Source organism: Hirundo rustica, chromosome 6 (genome assembly GCF_015227805.2).
Source record: "Hirundo rustica isolate bHirRus1 chromosome 6, bHirRus1.pri.v3, whole genome shotgun sequence".
NCBI lineage: Eukaryota > Metazoa > Chordata > Aves > Passeriformes > Hirundinidae > Hirundo > Hirundo rustica.
This window is the reverse complement of record NC_053455.1, coordinates 30,997,985-31,019,576: the sequence shown is the minus strand read 5'-3', so window position 1 is coordinate 31,019,576 and position 21,592 is coordinate 30,997,985. Positions and strand designations below refer to the sequence as shown.

Here is a 21,592-nt window from a genome sequence, read left to right as displayed (position 1 = left end):
TCCTGCTGTGCTGACAGACTGGCTCTGAACAGCAGGCTGGACAAGGGTCTACTGGAAGGTCCCTCCCAGCCAACAGGACTGTAAATCTGTGATGAGCATTTTTTCTCTTTTAGCTGCACCTCCTTACCTTCTGGTGGAATTTGAAGTGGCAGAGGGGCATTCTTTGTTCAGAAGGGAGCATGAGTCCCAAGGAAATGGAATCTAGGAAACAGAGTCTTGATGTATTGAAATCATTCCTTACTGGTGGATTTGTGGAAAGTGTCTTTTCTAAATGTATATTGTTTGTGAAATTTCCACACAGTTGGCATTCTGAAGCTGCAAGATCATCTTTAATGTTTCTGTCAGATCCTGCAATTTTGTCCAAAAATCTGTTCCTTTGAGCTCTTCTCCTTGCCCCCAGTTATGAAAAAAAGAACTGGAAAGCTATGGAAGTACCATTCCTGTCCTAATTGCACCCTGAGCACTTCAGAGGCAAACAGCATGATGTGTCCTATTGCCCACAGTGAGAAGCACCACAGAGGAGGTGCCTCCAGTTCCCACTAAGGAGCAAGCGGAGCAGGGAAGGCAGGGCAGCTGCCTGCATGTCTGATGCACCAGGGAAGCCCAAGGTGCCAGTCCCTGAGCTGTGTCCTTGCTAGCATCAAAGGAGCCTGCTGGTTCACCCCTTTGTAATGAAGGCTATGGTGGAGGCTTGCTCCCCACGAAGCAGTTATGAAATGAAACCCAAATTTTGTTATTCCTGTGTTTAACCTGAATGAGGCATGAGGACGTAAGGATAGAGGCACTTAGTAAAGAGGAAACAGGCAGGAACAGGAGCAGAAACGTTAGACTTGGCTGATACTCACAATCCCTGTCCTTCTTCAAGGAGCTCTCCCTGGAAAAACAACAAATGCTGGAGATGCTGGAAGAAAATGAGAACCAGGTCCCACCTCCAACCAGCCCCAACAAGGAGCAAAGTCCCATCTGGGGACTGCACTGCAGCCTGCGACAGATTGAAGAGAAGATGCAGCAACTTCTGCAGGAGAAACTCCTAGCAGAGAAAAGGTGAAGTGGGGAAAGAGGACACTTCTGCTCAGGCTTAGTGTTGCTGAATGATGTGACTGTCTGCTGACTTGCTTTGTGACTGCCAGAACCAGACAAGTCTGGAAGCTCGCCTGGTTCCAGCGGCAGGAGTTGAGGTCACAAATCCTTCAAAGGAGACAGAGTGAGGCAGGACAGGTGAACTTGGGCCTGCTCCTTTCAAACCAGGATTTGGGCATGTGAAGGTGTTCATGGCCTGTCCATAAGGAGTGTTTAGTGCTCCTGGGCCCCATCTTGGAGCTGAGAATGTTCCATTCAAGAACTGTCCACCTGGCTTTCTGCAGCAATGCCTGTGTTATTGTAATGGAGCACACAGTGCATCTGTTAGTGTCTCTTTGCTCTGGGCAGTCAGGTAGTTGAGCATGCCCCATCATGATACTGAGCTCCTTTCCTTCCTGTGAGTTGTGTTGGGTGGGAATGGTCATCTTTCTTTGCTGTGCCATGCACCAGGATGAAGGAGAATGAGGAGCGGTCTCGAGCACTGGAAGAGGAGCGGGAGTTTTACTCTTCCCAGTCCCAAGCGCTGCAGAACTCGCTCTCGGAGCTGACTGCAGAGAAACAGCAGGCAGAGAGAGACCTCAAGGTATCCCCTGCATATGTCACATATTGCTGTCCCTGGGCTCAGAGTGCTTCCATTTTCTCTTTCAGTTCATCCCCCATCAAGGCAAACTCTTGGTTTTATTCAGTTTTCACATTATGGTCATGAATCTTCATTAGCTGTGCTCTACTGCCAACTGTATCCTGGCCTGCACCCAAAGCAGAGTAGGAGGCAGGGCGAGGGAGGTGATTCTGTCCCTCTGCTCCACTCTGGTGAGACCCCACCTGCAGTGCTGCATCCAGCTCTGGAAGGACATCAGCTTGCTGGAATGAGCCCAGAGGAAGTCCACCAAGGTGCTCAGAGGGCTGGAGCACCTCTCCTGTGAAGACTGGCTGAGGGAGTTGGGGCTGTTTGGCCTAGGGAAGAGAAGGCTCTGAGAAGGAAGCCTCATAGCATCTCCAGTGCCTAAAGGTGTCTACAAGAGAGCGGGAGAAGGAATATTTACAAGGACATGTAGTGATAGGGCAGGTGAGATTGGCTTCAAACTGAAAGAGAAGAGGTTTAGATTTGGTATTAGAAAGATATTCTTTACTGTGAGGGTGGTGAGGCATTGAAACAAGTTGCTCAGAGAAGTTGCGGATATTCCATCCCTGGAAGCGTTCAGGACTCGGTTTGATGGAGCTCTGAGAAACCTGGTTGAGTGAAAATTACCCCTTTCCATGGCCAAGGGGTTGGAATGAGACGATCTTTAAGGTCTCTTCCTACACAAAGCACTATGATATCATGGTAACACATGAAATTGCCATCTTATATCTATGTAGTGCTACTATTTATTTTTGTATCCTGAAGCCTGATTAATCCATTCAGTACAAGTCTTTTAATTCGCTACTGTGAAAGCATAATCTATAGATGGAGGGAAGAAAAAAAAGTAAAGGAGGAAAGTAGACACAATCAAGAATAATGGTTTCAAAGAAATGCTAATATGGATGTTGCAGAACTGAACAGATGTCTTCCCTCACCACTTGTGCTCAGAAAACCAGCCTTAAGAATTTTAAATATTCAGTAACCTCTGCAAGAACTTGGGTTCAAAAGCAGAGGAATTCAGCTGAGGGACCAGCTCCTTCGTAACAGACAATACATTAATCTGTGCAAAGGTAACTGGACAAAGTATGGTATTTTATTTAAGACTAAATAATGTAAAGGTTATGTTAATAATCGGCTGTTTGACACTTGACCTCCTTATACAAATATTTTGTAAAAAAAACCCCAAACCTGAGATATTCTTTTTCCTGCATGTCCAATATTTTCTTATCTTGTAACATACTTGGCCAGACTAAAGCTAAGTTGACCTAAGCTGTGTAATCTTTCTCTTTTGCTAAACTAGTACTGTATTTCTAACTTCTCTTGTATTTTGTTTCTGAAACTAAGAACTGTGTGTCCCAATGTGGGAGTTGTCTGCCTTTATCTCAGTCTGTCTCAGCTGGATTGATGTCCTTCTGTTCCTGCTCAGCTACAAGCACTTGCATTAGCACAAATTCATGTGTTAAAACACCATCTCTGATTCCATATGGTTTATGAAATGGGAGGAAAGCTGTGAAGAATGATGTCAGAGTAAAGGAGAATTACTGTAATAGTCTGGACTTCAGATTCTGTCTGAAGACATGAGAAATGTTGCCTTGCAAGATTTCTAAGGATTTTCATCACTGTTGTCTTTTCATTTTCATCTATGGCAAGTCCCTCACAGGCCTTGTGAGTTACCAGGATGTTTACTGAGAAACAAGTTGTTTTTCAGCAATTCTTATTTTCTTCCTCAGGCTGAAGTGAAGGTACGCATGGATCTGGAGAAGAGACTGAGGGAAGCTGAGGAAGCGTTGCAGAGCTTGGAGCAAGGCTTAAATTCCCTGAATTGCAACAAGGAGAAAGAGAAGAAGATGAAAGCAGATGTCAGTAACTTGAGAAGTAAGTTAGTCATCCATCCTCTCTACTGATGAACAAACTTAAGAGAGGAAATTTCTGCCTATCTTCCCAGACACAAAAAGAAGATTCCAAATTAGCGAAGCTGTACATAAATGAGGTCTCCCAAGTTCTTGTACCTCCACCAGTCCTCCCCTTTGAGGAGCCATGATGTGCCACACAGGTAGTTGTTGTTTTGTCCTCAAAGGAGGTTGAAATTATTCCAGCCTCTCAAAGGAGCATGAAATAATTCCAGCCTTCTCTGTTGGGCAGAAGACAAACCTAGAGATGAGCAAATACTTTCCAAAATGTCAAACAGGGAAGCTGTGGCAGAGCTACAAATTCTAGCTACTGACTAGGTCTGAGTCAGAAGGAGTCCTCTGATTCCCCTCAAGGCTTTATTTCTCAGCCTTGGTTACAAGAATATCACCAGGTTAAGGAGGCCCATGGCTGCTGTAGCAACATGCTGGTAGGTGACCCAGATGGTGAAGTTTGGATCTTTACTCAGAGCTGAATCACAGCATCGGCCAAGCACGAGGCAGGTGTAAGACTGATGTTCCTCACAGGTTATCCCTGCTTATTTGCCTTTTTATGGTTTGTTTGGGTTGGGGCTTTTTGGGTTCTCTTGGGGGCATTACTCCGGCATTTGGCTTGAGTCAGGCTTGGGAACTGACATCAGCAGCCTCATTTGAGTCAAAGCTTGCTCGTTTCCCCTGCTCAAGCTATAGTGCAGGGAGAAGCGTTTATGAAGATGCTGTGTCTGTACAGTTAAGGCTCCATTTCAGTGAAGGGTGGATGTACTGGGCCAATACAGAAAAGTCAAAAAGTCCTGTGGTATTCTGAGTACTGTTAGGCAAATAGGGATAAATAAACGTATAAATAGTTTTATATCTATTTGCATACTTATAATTTATATATATTGAAATAAAACAAGTATTATTCAGTAGTTTCTACATAAGATTTCTAAATGGAGAAAACCAGGCATGATTCTGAACTTCATCCCACTGGCTCAGAGCCATGGTAATAAAACAGATCTACAGAGGATGTGCTGAGCTCAGCATTCAAGTAGAGCTTCACAGGGCATAAGTGAGTAACTGGTACGGAATGTCTCCTGATATTTCTAGCCTTAGATTTTGGGGGATGTTTTTTCCAAAAGAGTAAAAATGTACTGATGAGCAGAGCACTAGAAAAAATAAGGGACCAGCAATGTTTCCCATAACATTAGTCCCAGCACAGATTGCCTCTGTCCTTCCAAGTGGTTCCTGCAGCTCTGCCCTGCCCTTTATGGAAGAGTTTGGGCACATTAGCACATGGTGCCTTTGAGAACAGCAAGGGACCAGCAACAGGCAGGAGGACAGCAAGACTGAAATGACAGAATAGGCACTGGTCAGACCATAAGAGGGGAAATGGGCCCGGAAAAGCAGTTTGTGTGGCAGATCAGGGCAGAAATCAGTCTGGACATGGGGCTTTTCTTGGAGCCCATAATATATGTAACTATGTGCTAGTATTTGCTATGCTATTAAGAAATCCCTTACCGTGTGTAGTCTGGACGTGTGTCCCTGTGCTGGTGTTGCCAACACCTTCCTTTCCCAGTTAGACCTGAGTTTTAGAAGTCCTTCAAAGAAAGAATGATGAGCAGGGCTTCAGAGTTGAGAAGTTTTATCACAGTATCAGAGACTTTTGGCAGTTGAATCATGAGCAGTTGTGAGAACTACTGATGTGGAATGGATGGCTGCAGTTCTTTCTGAATTTGAGTTTGCATTTGTTGGGAGCTGGAGGTTTCTGTCACTTTGAAAATGAACATTTGAAAATAATATTTCTGATGATATTCTGGAGCTTTATGGATTGTTGTTCATGAAGGTCATCATTACCTGGCTCAGCCCATCAACGAGTGCAGTCCCTTGGGAACGGTTCATTGTTTGGAGTGTCTGTCCCATCACTGTTACCGTGGTGTTCTCCCCACAGAGTTCTTTGAAGAGTGCATCCGCAACGCTGAGCTGGAGGCCAAGATGCCTGTGATCATGAAGAACTCCGTGTACATCCACAAGGCCGCCACACGCCGCATAAAGAGCTGCCGCTTCCGCTGCCGGAGAACCAGTGCTTCGTGGAATGACAGTAGGTGTCGGGCAGCCTTCTACTGTGTATCCTGCAGGAGCAGATATGTGCTGGTGGGGCTGGCAGAGCAGTAAACTCTGCAAATGCTGTTTGTACTTCATGTTCCTTAGCAGTGGAACGGAGCCACAGTGAAACTTGGAGCTTCCTTTCCCAGAGAGCAGGCATTGAGCCTGTGTACTTGTTGCCCATTTCTTTTTATATGTTGAAAGCAAAACTTCTGTCATGGTCCTGGGCCCCTAAAAAACATACTTAAATATGACTTCATTGGAATGCCTAATCACAAATTGTCATGTTGGACACCTGGCTCGTGAACTCTAGTGAAGCTTTATCTTCAGTTTGTGTCCCTGATGGCAAGTGCTTACCTTTCTGTGCTGTTCTTGTTTCAGTGAAGCAGTCCCAGTCCTTCATCTTCTCGCATGCAGAAGCTGAAAACATTGAAGAGCTGAAAGAAGCAGCCAAAAGACTGAGCCGGGACCAGCGTTTTAGGAAAACTATCTATCAAATCATGAGGTCACAAAAGGATTCTGCTTCAGCAGACAAAAAGTGACTTCTTGGGAGGAGGCCTCTGAGATCAACCTGCCATTCAGCTCTGCAAAAGTCACAGCCTTGGGCACTAGGCTCAGAAGGGAGATTGGGCATTTGGTGGGGAAGGTGAGGGAGAGTTGTGTGTTGGCAATCCCTTCAGTTACTGGCTTTGCTTTAGTTTGGGTGCTCCTGCAGCCTGGCAGACCTTCTCTGCTGATCACTCCAGACCTGTTTGCTTCAGCTGCTTACATTAAGCCACGTTTTGCCAAGATGCCACAGTTGGTGTTAAAGTGAACCAGAGACCGTAGCTTAGGAAGTGCCTCTCCTTTCCTTCCCTTCCCTGTCTAGTGTGCAGCCTATGTTCCAGCTAGTGTAATCTCAGCAGAACACAGCTCACCCTGCTCTGCCTGATCCCCTCTAGGAGATGGCTTGCTGCACACCCTCAGTCAATCAGCACTTTGGTGGGGCACATTTCCGGAAGACTGCAGCAGTCCCAGACTCCCAAGCACAGGCAAAAGTATCGAACACAGGGCCAAACTTTCTGTCTTGATGCTACATCATTTCAAGCAAACAGCAACAACACAAGGTGAAGACAACAGGAGGATGCTGTGGATTTGGGTCCCAGGAGGATCATGAACAGAGAAGAACTTATAGGTAACTCAGTGGCATTGATGCAAGCTGGAGGGAGGGTTCTATTTTATTCATGGTGGACAGAACATTCCAGGGCTACCTTTGCACATTTTTTGCACTGGGACATTGAGCTGTGTCAGAACAGAGAAATATGTGCTATGGAAGGTGTTAGGTCTTGGCTATCTGTTCCTCAGTGTGAAGAAGCCTTTGACTGAGTTTTGATGGCTTTCTCAACACCTTTGTAAAATGAGTTGGAGTGCAGGAGGGTGAGGACTGTCCAGCAACAAGACCCACTACCACTTCAGGCAAGCTGTCAGGGCCGTGAAAGAAGAGTACAGGAGAGGAGTCACTTTGTTGTCAAACCACTTGCAGCCTCTCCCACCTATTTTTAAGCAAGCAGTTGGCTAATAATTACCCATGCTGTAGAAACAGCACTGCCTGGTGCTTGCAGAGCGCAGGAAAAGCACACTTGGAGTGATTCCCTGTTTTCTCCTTAGGAAATAAGGGAATAGACAGTACAAAGGTGAATAAAGTTAGCATCAGGAGTACAGTTAGGGGGTGGTAAAGTGCAGATTTACTGTACCTTTCATGGCATCAGGACCCCTGGCTATTATGTATGTCCAGCGACACAGAGGTAGTTTCTTGCTACTGTCCCATTCAGACTGTGACAGTGTCCGCTCACAGCCTTTGGCTTCCCACCACCCACATAATTCCCTACCAGTTTAGTGTTTAGTGACTTTTCCCTATGGAAAAGGCAAGGATGAGGCTGGGAAGCAAGCCTTGGCTGGCAAGCCAGAGGAGAAGGGCTAAGGCTGAGTAGAGGAGCATCCTGTGACAGGGTAATGCTCCTGAATGGAATCACTCTATTGTGACCAGAGGAAAAGCTTTGAAAGCACAGCCTGTGCTTCCCATTTCAGTCAGTTACTGACTAGTAGCCCTCTGCCAGGCATTGGGAGGTTTCATCCAGTCAGAGAATCCAGCTCTGAAGGATGATGTTTTTGTGATAATAGGTCATATGGTAGGAGAAGATTGTTTCCATCCTTCCTTAGCGTACCTGATCCTTCTGTGGTTTATCTACTTGTGTTTATATGCTAGAAAACCACAAATGAATTCTTGCTCCTACAAGGCTGAAGGGCTGTGATAAAGCAATACAGAAATAGTTTTGTGGGTTTTTTTTTTTTTTTTTTTTTCCTTTATGCTGCTCCCAAATCATCTCTAGCTATTTTGCAGTTACAAGGTCTATATTAGGTAATGCTGGAAGAGACAGAATAAAGGATAGCTAGGGAATGCATCTATAATTTAGGCAATTAGGAAAATCACCCTGTGGCCTGTGAATACAACATTTTTGTTCTATTACCATCAAAGCCACAGTATCTGACTCTTCAGAAGTATTGTATGCAGGAGGTGGCCACATCAGGTCTTCCTTTACTGTGCATATTGACAGCAATAAGTAAATAAAAGTTATGCTGACACTAGCATGAATTCCTGTGTGTTCTTAATGCACTGTCACCAAAATGATGTTAAATTGTCTCTGCAGGAGTTTAAACAAATCATTGTGACACTCTCATTTACTGCCAGTGCAGTTCCTCTGCCTCACTGAGTTATGTTTTGTGCTTAACATCACCTCTCAGAAGGATTAGCTGTATGTAACAAGCTTTCACCCTTGCTACCCACTTCCACTTTTAAATTGTGTATAAAGTTAAAGCAGAATGTATCACATCTGAAGCTGAAAGCTCCCACTTGCTTACCTGAAGTCAGTGAACAACTTTGTGTTGCAACCAGCAAGATGTGCCCTGAGCCACCAGTGAGGAGATGCTTTCCATCAGTCCTTCCCTGCTGCACAGGAATCTACTACCCTGTAATCTCCCTGGCAGAGTCAGCACGGAGCTGTGTCTGTGCACCACAGCATCTTAATTAAGTGACTGTCTCCTTTCAAAGGACACAGAAATTACTGATTTCAATGTTCTCTGCGTATTTTCAACGCAATGCAGTAATAGGAAGACGGCTTAGGGAACAACTCACCTCTATTCAAATGACCTCCACTAGTAATCAATCCTAGATTGCTTTCTTCTGCTGGGAAAACTGGGAACAAGGTAAAAACTTCCTCCAAAGAGAAGAGTTCTTTAACTTGTTCTTTTGTGTCTGAGGATAGAAGAAAATATAGGATGGTTTACACCTTTAAGATTTCACTTCAGGAGTTGCAAAACAGCTAGACTGGCTCTGAGAAGCCTATGGCCATTCTTCACTACCTGCACCTTCTGGGTAACACCTGGGAACTTCTTTTCCCTATGACAACGTTCCCTGTTGTTCCTGTCAGAGACACTGCTAAGTGTGAAGCCTGCTGATTCTCCTCTGCGTTGTCTTGGCTACTTTTCACTGTGTGAAGGATGGCTCCTGTTAAAGGTTAACGTTGTCCTCCTTGAAGGATGCACAGGCTGTTTCAGTCCTTGGTGAAGAAGAGCAGTTCCTGCTGAAGTGCCCACTGCCCCAAGGCTTTGCTCTTGCACAGAAGTAAATGACAGAGAAAAGAAGGCAGCTCTAGCCCTGCTGTCCCCAAACTGTGCTGCTTCTCAAGCAGAGAAAGTGCATAAGAAATGGAAATTGCCCTCGGGTCAGAAGTCAATAATAAGAGATAAATGGTTGCTGGTGCGTGTTGTGCGTTGCTGTGCATGGCACACATGTGACAGGCTGGTAGCGATTTTCAGCGACAAAGTATGGCTTTTTTTAAGCTCCAGATAGTAGGCAGGCTTTCTGCTCAGGACTTAGTATAATATTAGTATATCTCTATGGAAATGATAGATTTCCATAGGAATAGTCTGGAATCTTTTCAGTGCAGTCACATTTTGTGGTTATTAGAGGGACAGAAGCTGGCTCATGTTGTATCTAGTAAGGAGAGGTTTTCACCCAGGAAAGTGGCCCGTGCCCATCCTGTCCAAGGCAGGGACTCGCCTGGACGCTCGGTGCTCCTTGGTGCTGGTGTGCCTGTGAAGGATACATTAAATCTGGCATCTTCTTCCTCATGCACAGGGACAACTCTGCAGTTTTTCACCTAGTCCGTGTACAGTTTTTTACCTGCCCAGTCCGAGCATGTCTTTGAATGGGTGAAATGACCAAGCCAGAGGAATTGTTGTAGCGAGTCACATGAGAGCCGGGTCTGAGGTGGCCTGTTAGGGTGACAATGGCCATGAGTTTGGCTGCTATGTGTGGTTTGTTGAACAACCTGCAGTGTGTTTCTGTGCACTGAGGCAACATCCCTTTTTCTATATTAACACTTCTTACTGCAAGCTCAGCTCCATTGCCAAGGTGCAGAAAGGTCCAGCCCAGTACTCAGGTCTGTGAGTCCTTCCTGCTCTTTGCAGGATACACTGTAGTGCTTGAACCATCATACAGATTTTGGGGTTTTCTTCAGTGTTGGCAGATCTGGCACTTCAGAGGAAGAAAAATGATAAAGGCCATTTTGTGGGGGGAACAAAGGCACCTTTTGCTAACTCAGAGGTGTTGCAATAAATAACTCAGCAGGGTCATGTGCTCTTATTTTGCTGTATCCTGAAAAGTGCAAACTTGGCATTGCTTAAAATACTAAATGAACTCTGGTTACCCTTGAGTTCTTCTTGACTGCACCCCTGCCTCAGACCTCTCTGTGGAAACCACCCAAGAGTGGTGGTATATGTCCTTTCCTAGAGCTGCTCTTCTCATTGGTTTCTCCATCTTTAACTCGGGGGTGGGAGAGAGCTCCCTGCTCCTCCACACATCAGCAGCTGCCCATAGAAGATGCAGCCCCTGCCTCTCCAGCATGAGGAAAACAGGTTCTGTTTTTTGTTGTGGGTTTTTTTTTTTAATCTAAGTTCTGCAAAACAGTAATTAATATTTTTGACATCTTCATATTAATACAGGGGTTTGAAAACAAGCTGTTCATGGTGGGTGTGAGAAAACTGACTCCCTGCAATGGAATTAAGCCCTGTTCATATGAGGTTCTGGCTCTCAGCCTTGATGGAGTAAGGCTGAAGGCTTGTGTCAGTCACTGCTGAAAGCATAGCCATGACCAGGATGATAGCATGTTTGGCAGAACTCTGTCTTTGGGACAGTCCACAGAGCGTTCGAGGTCCCTGGGTGGCAGAGATGGGCTGTGCTTTTAGGTTCACTAAACTTACCAGCAATAAAAGTGACACAGCAAGAAGGTAAGAATGCTGTGGCTTCTGTACAAAAGTAGAGAAGCAGGCTTTTAATGCAAAGATTGCCTGAGATTGATTGGATTGTGACTTACTTGGGAGTAGCTGCTGTTTTAATTTCTCTCTTCCTTTCCTGATTCTGCCAAAGGCACACCACACGCCTGTTGTGGGCGATGGGAAGGTGAGGAGGCATCAAGAGGAAGGAGATTGAAAGGTAGGAGTGCAGCAGGTGTGACTAAAAGCTGGAGCACTGCTGATAGTCGGTGTGCTTCAAAAACAAAGTGTGTGCTGTGACAAGCTCATTTCAATAACCTGGAGACAGCTGTGCGATTTCCCAGTAAGCAAAAAGCTTACTGAATCCAACTGAGGAGTGTAGCCCCATGTGCTCAGAGAAAAGGAGTCTGCAGCTAAGGCCTTTTTCCCCCTCTCCCTAGTTTACAGGAGGCATGCCCTGTGATGCAGGATTATGATCCCTGTGATTCAGGGATACACTTATGGTTATTCTTTGTGGGTAGCTTTTTTTATACAAAGGCTGCTCAGGGGAGCTGAAAAGGTGTTGGAAAGGTTTTGGGTATCTAAACATGGACTGGAAGAGATTGGAAATTCCAGTAATTCTCAAGGGATTTGGATGTTCAGAAACTCCTCTAACCTGGAGCAGCAGCCCTCTAGATCCCTCTGATCAAGTGCGTAGTACTTCAGAGAGATGCTGCAACCCATGAAGGGAGGTGAGGCATGACAGTGAAAGCTGCTTTTCTAATTCTGCTTCTTCTCCCTCCCCTAAATTTCTCCTGCAGTGGTTTCCTCCCTTACACAAACACAGATCAAGTGTAATTTAATGTGGAACTTATTTTAGGTTAAGAAAAAGAAAGTGTAGGCAGAGCTATATTTCCTGCCTGTGTAGGGGGAACGTGGGCTCCGAAATGAGGACAGAAAATTCTCAGCCATTCAAAGGTATCACAGATGGGTAAAATAATTGTGCTTATCACATATATCAAGCCTGGATAAGGGGGAGTAATGGGACACGCTGTATTTGAAGCTTGAAGCCTTGCAGTAAGGGAAAATTAATTTCTTTGGAGAAGAAAATGTTTTAGTGCCTTGCCCTGGCTGATGCTGAAGGAACTAGAAGAGGACATCCACAAATAGCCCACTTTCAGCATGTGGCTAGCTCCTGGTGCTGGCATAGAATTAGTTTTGATGGCTGATCGCTACACAGAAAATCCCTCCAGCTGTGACCAACTGCTGCTGAATTATAGCCTTGTTCAGAAACAGTGGTGGTGGTTGTGGATCCAGGGAGCACCCTCAGACCTGGATGCCCCAAAGGATGTGCATGATGCCCCTCCTGACACACTCACAGCGTTTCCATGCCATGGGAGCGTTTGACTTCCCCTTGCAAGTGGGCACCAGCTCAGCCTGCAGCTCTGCTGCCACCCAGGAGCAGAGAGCCCCATGCCCACAGCCTGAGCTGCTCCTGCCGCCCCAGGCCTGTTGGATTCCAGCACGCTGAGACAGACCTTGCCACCAAGGTTTCAGCAGCAGAACGGAAAGAAGCAGGTTTAGTAAGCCAGCCTTAGGAAAGGCTACTGGCAACAGGGGTGAAGGGAGAAGAGCATCTCCTCATCCTGGCCCCATAGCGCTCTGCTATAAGCACCTGGTTCAGCTCCTAGGTGCAGCCTGGCTGTCACAGGGGCTGTGTGTGGGCTCTGCTTCATTCCCGGAGCAGGGAAGCAGAGAAGGACAGGAGAGAACAGATGCTTTCCAGGTGAATGGGAAAGAAAGGAGAGTCCTAGCAGGGAAGCAAACAATAGCTGTTGTGGGTAGAACCCTGCAAAGGAATGAAGTGTACTGAAGACAGGAGGGAACGGACTTGAAATAAGTTTCTGGGCCTCGGTTCTGGTGCACTGCCCATAGGCAGAGTTTCCATCCTGTCTCTACTGGAAGAGGATCACAAAGCTAGCAAACAAACACTGCTTTCCACAGTGACTATACACCCTTTCCTGTCTATCCAGCTCTCCCTAGCTTTGAACAGGATTGCAAGCTGGCTGTTGCTCACCTTCCCCTCCAGGCTGCTCCCTCAGCTTTCTGTCTTTGGCTAGCTGGGGCTGTCTCCCCAAGCCTCACCCTGGTGGGGTTTGCAGCAACAGGAACAGTGGGAGGACAGTTCTGCCATGGTGGAGATGGGGGGGCTGTTCTCCTCAGAGTGCAAAGGAGGTGAGACCCGCCCTCATAGCTGCTCATGCTGTTTTCATAACACTGGCTTCCTGTCTAGAAATATTATTCCTCCTGCTCCAAAGCCTTTCCGACTTGAGCATTTCATGCAGAAAATGCACAGCGATGGGCAGTGAACACCACGGGCTCTTAACCAGGCCCCTTCCCTCCCTGCCTCACAGCCCACCTCACATGTGGCGTGGGGCACACGTGGGTACAGAGCTGGGCAGCGTGGTGCTGGGTGTCCCCTCACCTCGGACATGCAGCGGGAGCCATTTCAGAGTCTTTGTGCCAGGTCCTGTCCCAGTTTGCTTCACAGGGGCGAGGGGCAGGCTGAGGAACCGGTCCCCTTCACTGGACCTTCAATCAGAGGAGTTTGTAATCTATTCAAAGAAATATTTCATCATCGGTTTATTTATTTTATTTTATTTTTATTGTTTTCCCTGAAAATAATTTGTCGAAAAGTAATTTCCATTTTTTCCTCAGAGACAGAGAGCAGAGCAGAAAGTTTTACCTTCAGGTGAAGCTTGGAGTGCTTTGTAACTGAAGGTGGCCCTGGAGGCTGTGTCTTTACTGCAGCTGCACGGCCAGACCCACAGAGAAAGCCGTGGGTGGGCAAACAGCCCTGGCAAGGACAGCAGCCTGGTAATCCTGCATTAGAGACACGTCTGTGCAGCTGCCAGGTTAACGGTGGCCTCAGCTTTTCCAAGCCTTCCAGCAACCTGCTAAAGGCTGAGCTCCTTCCCAGCTGCCCTGGATGAGGTTTGGTGGTGGCTCTTGTGCTGGGGAAGGGGGCTCTGCCTGTCCTAGGGCAGGGGCTGGGGCACGAGGCTCGAGGATAATGTGGTTTCTGCAGCTAAGCACATAGAAAGCCTGATGTGCCCTCTTCCTTGCTGGAAAAACAGTCTCAAATCACAAGGGCTATAAAAACTAGCGCATTTCCTAGCTCTAGCTAGGATGTAGCTCATGTAAATAAGTCAGGTCAGGCATGTGGTGTGCCAGAAATTTCCTCAACATTTTCCTACTTGCATGATTTAACAGACTGCAGCTATATCCTAAGAGCTCTGGAAAGACATCCCTCTTACATGCACCAGGGATGTTTTAAGTATCTCTGAATGTCACTGAGAAAAACCAAGAAACTCTTTCCTTGGAGGAGATGGCGTGTGTGTCCCAGACAATGGGCTCATGGGGAAAATGGAGGGATGGAGCTGCTGATTTCTTGTAGCTGCAGTGCAGCAAGGGAGAGGTGGTGTTATAAAGAAAGACTTCCTGGTTTAAGGCTCTGAATGAATTTGAATTGTTTTGCAGAATAATGAGCTTACATTTACTACTGCTGTAATGGGATAGCCAGAGAATCAGAAGCTGTGGCTGCCTCTGCAGCAGGAGACATCAATTATGAAAGAAGCAGGCTGTGCTGTTTAAGGTCAGAAGACAGTAGGACAGACAGGACTATATTCAGCTTTTTCTCTGCCTGTGATGTTTGCCATGGCAGGGTGTGAGTTCCCAAGGTAATGTGAAATGAATCCTGCCTCCTTTCTAAGGAGAAATGGGTCAGTATCTGCCCTCCCCACAGCCCTGATACCACAGCCTGCCATGTTATGCATGCTAGTTACAGCAGTAAAGCCGTGACTTCAGCTCGCTTTCTGGAGGCTGTGTGTGGAGAAATGTGAATTGTACAGAAGTGGCATGTGGGTACTCATCTTTAGATAGACAGCTGTGCCAAAGAGAAATCAGATTTTACTTTATGGAATCTCCTTTCTCCTTAATCATCAGAGATTTATTGAAAACAGGCTCTAATCTCTTCTGCTTGCCACAGACAAGTACGTTTCTACTACTTATCACAGGGAAAATTTTAGTGCCATTCTTAATCTACGACAAAAAAGGCTTGGGAACAGGATCTGCAGCTGCCATCTCTGGCATACATCGGGATTTCCCCATCTGCAATAACTGCTGCCCGGACCAACACATTCCTACGCACACCCAGCACAGACCCTCCAGGAGGTATTCAGGAGCAGCAGCTGGCTGGGGAGCGTGTGGGCTAGCAGGCTTGGCTGCACACTGAGAGCCAGAAGGCAGAGGAGCCCCCAAGGGAAACCTGGCAAACCCAGCTTGCTTGAGCAAGGGGAAGGAGAGGAACTGGGGTGCCTGGTGGGAGGGAGCCCATCTCACACAGCAGGCAGGGTCTGCTACCTCTAATGGGGAGAAGAAGTAAAGCAATTGCTGTCCCAGACTCTTAGACTTACTACTGGTGGGGCTATATTTAATTACATACATTTTCCAAGAGCTATTTGTATCTAAACATATATGGACCCTTTTGGGGAGAAGATTGTTCTCCAGGCTAGGTACTGTAACCTTTGGAGGCTCAAGGTTGGTGGATCCTCTGGGGGAGATGGTCCTGTGATTGGTGGCCATGCTGTCATCTGGAGCATAGCAGAAATGTAGAGATGTCATGATTAAAGTTTACTTGTAGGGAGGAGGTGAAACATAACGAAATGGAAAAATTAGCAAGTAGAGGTGCCAGGCTGGAGCTCCACGGGAGGAGAAAGCAACTCATGCCATTCCCCAGCTGACCTGGTGAACCCGTGCAGCCATTTCCATTTCTGGGGAGAACCTTGAGAACCTTGTAGCTTGGTCAGTACAAGCTCTGGGTTGTGTACCCCCTGCATTTCACAGCCACATCCCTGCGGAGAGAAGCACACACAAGACAGGTAGGGCAGTGCTTGATTTCCATCTGGTTAAAAGGGGTCCTTTCCTTCACATGCTCTAGAAGAGGGATGTGGTTTTTCTGAAGGGGCTGTGCAGCTTTCTGCTATGGACAAAGTGATGTTGGGGCTTGGATTGTGCTTTCTGCAGATCCTGGGGCTGCGGGGACATTGGGCATGGGAGAGACACTGAGGAGAGGGCCCCCACAGACTGCAAGGCAGATGGTTCTCAGTGCATGTCCCCCTGTCTCTGCTCTTGAGAGTCACTTAATGGAAGATTTTTTCTTTTTCCTAATTAGGAACAACGTAGAAAACACGTAATGTTGGATTTTCTCAACGTCACAGAGAAACGCAGGTGGGAAAATGAGGGGAGCCGAGGAGCAGCAGTTGACTGGAAAAGTTAAAGCTTTGTTAGCACTCGGTTTTCCACAGAGCACTGTGGAGTGTTGTCTCCTTTGCCTGAGATAAGAGATAGGGAAAAAGGACCTTTACCTGCAGCTAGCTCATCCAGGCCCCTTGCAGGGCAGGCAGGTTAACTGTCCTGCCTGTGTCTCTGCTGAGCCTTAGCTGTTAGGTTTGAGGTGCGTGTATGGAAAGTCCTGATATCAGTCCCAGGAGGATGAACAGCATCCACATAACCTCAGTGAGCTCTTTGGAGGATCCACCAAGCTTAACAGAGACAAACATTTCAGAGATAATCAGACCCTTCATGTTCTGAGCTAAAGTAATAGAAAACATTTTTATTTTTGATTTATAGCTGAAGAACAGCTAGGCTGTGTTAATCTTGCACTTTAAGGTGGGAGCTGCTTCTCTCACATTCCACATCAGCGCTGCAGGAAGCATCTCCTGGTGGGAAGATGGAGAAGAGCAGTGCCCCCGGCTGCAGAGTGGATCCTTGCTGTTCACAGGTAAGGCACACAGACTTGGCAGGGTGTGAATGCTTCACAGACAAATGGTAACAACCGCGCCCTTCAGGGACTGCAAACGGCAGGATTCGCTGAGGGAGGTGAGAAAATGTCATTTGACTTCTTAGCTGCTTTTGAAAGGCACAACAAGGAAGATTTAGCACCTGTGTAATTTCAACCAGAGTCTTCAGGACCTAGACTGCTGTAGAGATAAGGATTCCTCCTCTGGAGCTCCTGTCATGTATGTGAGGAAGTCACCTGGAAAGCTACAAGCGATTTGCATTGCCCAGCTTCGGGTGGAGAGCCGCATCCCCTCAGCCTTTTCCTGCAATCCCCGTTTCCACCTTCCCCTCCCGTGAAAAGGCGCAGCTCCCGGCAGCCGCAGGCAGGAGGCCGTGGTTTATCCTGCGGAGAGCCTGGCTCTGCGCAGAGCGGCCCGCGGCCCTCACAGCAGTGCTGCGGGGGATGATGCCCCCTGCTAGCGCCTAGTAAGAACCTGGCTTTGCAGCTCTCTGTGGCAGGAGTTCTCCTCACTCTTTTATGGTGGCAGCAGACCCGGGCTCTCTGTATTTAAATCTCAGATGAAGAACTTTCTCCCCCGTTGGTGTGAGTCGCTCTCGCGCAGTGCAGTGAGCTGTGGGGCTGGCAGGCCCTGCAGCTCTGCCCTAACAGGCCAGCTTACGTGGGAATAGGACTTGCCACCTTCTGCTGAAACTGATGTGTACAGCCTATGTCCTCTGAAATTGTATTTCTAGATATGTATGTTTCCCCCAAGGTCATTTCTCTTTTGGCCCAGTCTTAGTGCTCAGTTAGTTCTTCAGTGCCTTTAGTACACGGTGCCAAAAACATCCAGCCATCAAAACCTCTTGCTCTCAGAGGGGTAAATTTCGAATAAGGGATGTTTAAGAGAGTAAGATGTATGTACCCAAAACTGAATACCATTTCTGTTGTGTTTATCTTCCCCTGACACCAAAAGACATTCTGGGGCAGGTGAGAAGAGTCATGCTGCACTTCCATAGCATCTTAGCAGCATTACTTTCCCAGAAGCAGCAATAAAACCATGGCTAGTGCGCTTGCAGTGACAGTTCAGCTCCTCATTTTGTTCCAAGCCCTGGCTGCGTTATCTGTCAGGAAGATAATTCCTTGACCTTGTGGTCAGGGGATGAGTGCTTTGCTTAGTGATTAAGCCACTGCAGTAGATAACATGCCGTGTTTAATCCCTTTGGTAGCTGTTCCTGGAGGGGGGCAGGAGGGGCTGCAAAAATACAGTGGCTGGCAATAGGTCTGGAGACCTCAGAAACGGTGGCAACAATGCAGAAACTGAGGCTGTATGTGCCCATCCTCCTAAGTTAATTTGGTGGCAGACTGGAAAACAAACAGCCTATCTGGGGCACTATTTTGTCAAGTGATAGAGCCATATGGTGCAAAAACCCCACAGTCGTCTGAGGACTTAGGCATGTCAGAAATCAGGGAGTCCCTTTGCGTACTGATCCTGTCTGCTAGCTGGCATAGATAAAAATAAGGTTTATAATTATTTTTTCCTGCCAGTGGGGGAAGGGACTCCTGAATAAACAGCTAATCCTGCTGATTTGAACTGGGAAAGAATCAGATGAAACCTTTCCTGCTGCTTCAAATCTGTGGCTGGGATATGGCTGTGAAGCATGCAGCTGGCATGCTGGAAAGCCCCACAAGCCTGCCTTATTCCAAGCAAGTGCAGCAAATGCATCAGAGCATGGGTGCATTACCAGGTTTCAGGCTGTACAAATGGGTTGAAGCCCATTCTTCCAGTGGTATTTAGGGTGCTGACTGCAAGTGAAATTGGGGAGAGCTTGGACTGACAGGGTCTCACCTAGGAGGTTTCATCCCCACAGCCAGACTTCTGTCCCCTGCTTTTTGGTCTAATTCTGTTTCTTGCCCCTGCCAGACAAGGAGAAGATGGAGACACGAGCCCACATGCAGCTTGCCAGCAGTGAGGCACTATCATTCTTGAGGGAAGACCCTTGGGTTTTTTTGAACAATCCTCTCTTCCCAGGCTGTCACTGCATAGTTAAGGATTATGGTTCCCCTTTAATCTGGTTTTTCCCTTTCACGAGATCCCTGCTCTCTTCGGAAACAGCGCCAGCCTCAGATTACCTCTGGCTGTGGTGCCACCTCTGTCGGACACAGGAATGTGCTGGCCGTCACTAAGTGCTTGCCCTTGGGTAATTGACCTTAGCAGGCAGGGACCAATCCCGGGTCTGGTGGCTGAATCGAAATGGTTGATTACAAATACAGGCGGGTATGGATCTGGTCTTTGTGGAACACTGTCAGCCAGCAATCCAGTTCCCTAATGAGAACTGGACTACGGGCGAGCTATGGGTCTCTACCAGACCCTGGCAGTTTGATATTAAATTTGGTCTTTGAGGAAGAAAAAACTAAACAACTTTAAAAGAAAAATAAAAGAAAATGAAACAAACAAACAAACAAAAAAAAAAAAAAACAAAAAAAAAAAAAAAAAACCCAAACCAACCCACCCAAAAAAAAACAAAACCTCACAAAAAAACAAAAAGCCACCCAAAACCTAAACAAACACATACCCCCAAAACCCAACCAACCCCTCCTCCACCTACCCGCCCCCCCCCCCAAAAAAAAAAATTAAAACAGTCTTTAGTAGAATAGTGCTTCTTCATCCTGTGGTGCTGAGATACATACCTCTTCTTAGCTCATCCTCCTGATCCGAGCATTGACACCCAGTAAAATCTTTTCTCTGCCAGCCCAGATTCAAATACTGAAAGAGGCACTCCCCACCACCCTCTGCTTTACAGGAGAACCCTGGGCACACATGGCTGCTGCCCCAGAGCCCAAAGGGAGGTGGTTTAGCTCAGGCTCCTTCCTAACATTGTGGGTGCTGCCTGACAGATGCCTAGAGCAGCACCCATGCAGGCCTGGGGTAGAGGAAGCCACTGGGCTGGGGTGCTCCAGAAGGCATTTGTCTGCTGTTGTAATGGAGAAGCATTCAACAGGAAGGAGACCTAAAAAAATTCACAATTCATCATGACTTTCATGTAGGGTCCCAATCTTATTTTCATTACAGCATACATCTGTTTAAGTCCTGTATGTGCTTATCCCAGGCTTCTCTTTTCCATCCTTACTTCCCACCGTGCATTCATGACATGTTTCTTTGCTGTAATGGTATGAGAGCCAACATTGTTGGAGAGGTCTAGAACAGTTTTTCTATAATTTTCCACTCTGGCCAACCCTAACCCTTGTTGGAAAACATCATTCCTATCTTGCCTGAGGTCCTAAGTACTTTCCACTGCTCTTCATTCCCTGAGGGTACCTAAATGTGTGAAGATGCTTGGCTATGTACATCTGTTGCATGAGATATATAAACCATGTCTCCTATGATTTTGAGGATATTTAAATAACTCATTTTATTATTTCTTTCTTCTTCAGACATCCTTTCATTTCCCCTGGGGAGTCATTTTGTGCCTCCAATCTCCCCATGGAAAAACTTAGGCTAAAATTATCCTCTATACATCTGATACAAGGACCCTCTGGCCAGCCCTGCCTGCTTGCAAGATGCCTCCCTGTACCTGAGGACACTGCAGTGCGTTGCCATGGAGAGGACTCAGACAGCATTACTGGGTCAGCAGGTACTGTACAGCACGGGAGTTTATAGAGCACTGGCGTCAGGACGGATGGAAAGGGCCCTGCGGGTTCCAGGAGACTCTGCAGAAATTCCCCTGGTAGCTTACAGCAGATCTTCTGTGCATTTGGGGACTCACAGCCTGTGACTGACTCACGTGGCAGCTACGTTATGGCACAGTGTCTGCAGGGAGGGATCTGCAGGTTCCCAGAGGCAGCAGGGGCTGCAAGAAATCTCTGGAGTGGCGGAGTGTAGTCTGATCAGAGACACTTAGGGAGAACAGTAGCTCTGGGTGTGAACATCATTGCCTTCAGGAATCTCTACTTCTTCAATTTTTTTGATGGAACCATAAGTAAAATGCATTGAAATACCTGATTCTGCAAACAGATTGTGCAGGATTTTTTAAAAATTGTAGGAATCACAGAAAACTTCTGTTACAAGAAAAGAGTACCTTCTGCTTGGAAAATATTAGGGCTCACAGCACCCAAGAGATGTAAGTTGGAGTGACAGCTACCATGAAAAGGGATATGGAGTATACCTACAGCTAACCTAGGATGTCAGGTGTTCCAGTGTTGCATAAAGCCCTGAAGCTCTCAGCTTGTCTACCTGCCTACAACTGATAACAGAAAAAGCAACATCATGACTTATAGCCGTTACAACACATCCAAAATTCCTGTCATGACAGGTCATGCAGAGCTATATGAGCTAGATACGAATTTACTGGTAGAGTTCAGGACATAAGGAGAAGCTGGTGATAGTGATGATAGGATCGATGTATCTTAGGATACAGCCTGTCCCCAGAGCACCTGTGCATGATGCGGTGATGATTGCAGAAAGGAAGGCTCCCCTCTCCGGCAAGGAGGGACACTGCTTCCCATGCCAAGCACTGGTCAAAGTGGGGAGGGCAACAGCTAAGCACTTCCTCTGCGGCTGTCAATGCTTGCCTCACTCATGGTACCATCTGGGAAAGAAATGCAGGCAAAGTAAATTAGCAGCGGTGTTTGATAATTAAAAACAGTAGCATCCCTTTGCTGTGCCACACCATCCCAGTTTTTCTGTAGGTTTTTAACCTATGCCACCCAAAGCCCAGATCCAGACAGTTCCTGAAGTTACTCTTGCACAGATGTGCCCCAGTTTAAGGA

The 21,592-nt window shown here is 46.9% G+C and overlaps 1 protein-coding gene across 3 annotated transcripts in view; it reads left to right on the top strand.

The window, feature by feature from the left end:
• PLEKHD1 (pleckstrin homology and coiled-coil domain containing D1) overlaps positions 1-8,314 on the top strand; it is a 29,112-nt gene extending 20,798 nt beyond the window's left edge. For 2 of the 3 annotated variants that reach the window (XM_040068742.2, XM_040068743.2), the window contains 5 exons: positions 866-1,044; positions 1,531-1,663; positions 3,433-3,577; positions 5,537-5,686; positions 6,073-8,280. In XM_040068742.2, coding sequence (XP_039924676.1) covers positions 866-1,044; positions 1,531-1,663; positions 3,433-3,577; positions 5,537-5,686; positions 6,073-6,233 — 768 coding nt within the window. In that variant the 3' untranslated portion in view covers positions 6,234-8,280. Of the gene's footprint in view, positions 1-865; positions 1,045-1,530; positions 1,664-3,432; positions 3,578-5,536; positions 5,687-6,072 lie in introns of all 3 variants that reach the window. The other variant, XM_040068740.2, reaches the window with a different exon arrangement.
• Positions 8,315-21,592: the final 13,278 nt, after the last annotated feature.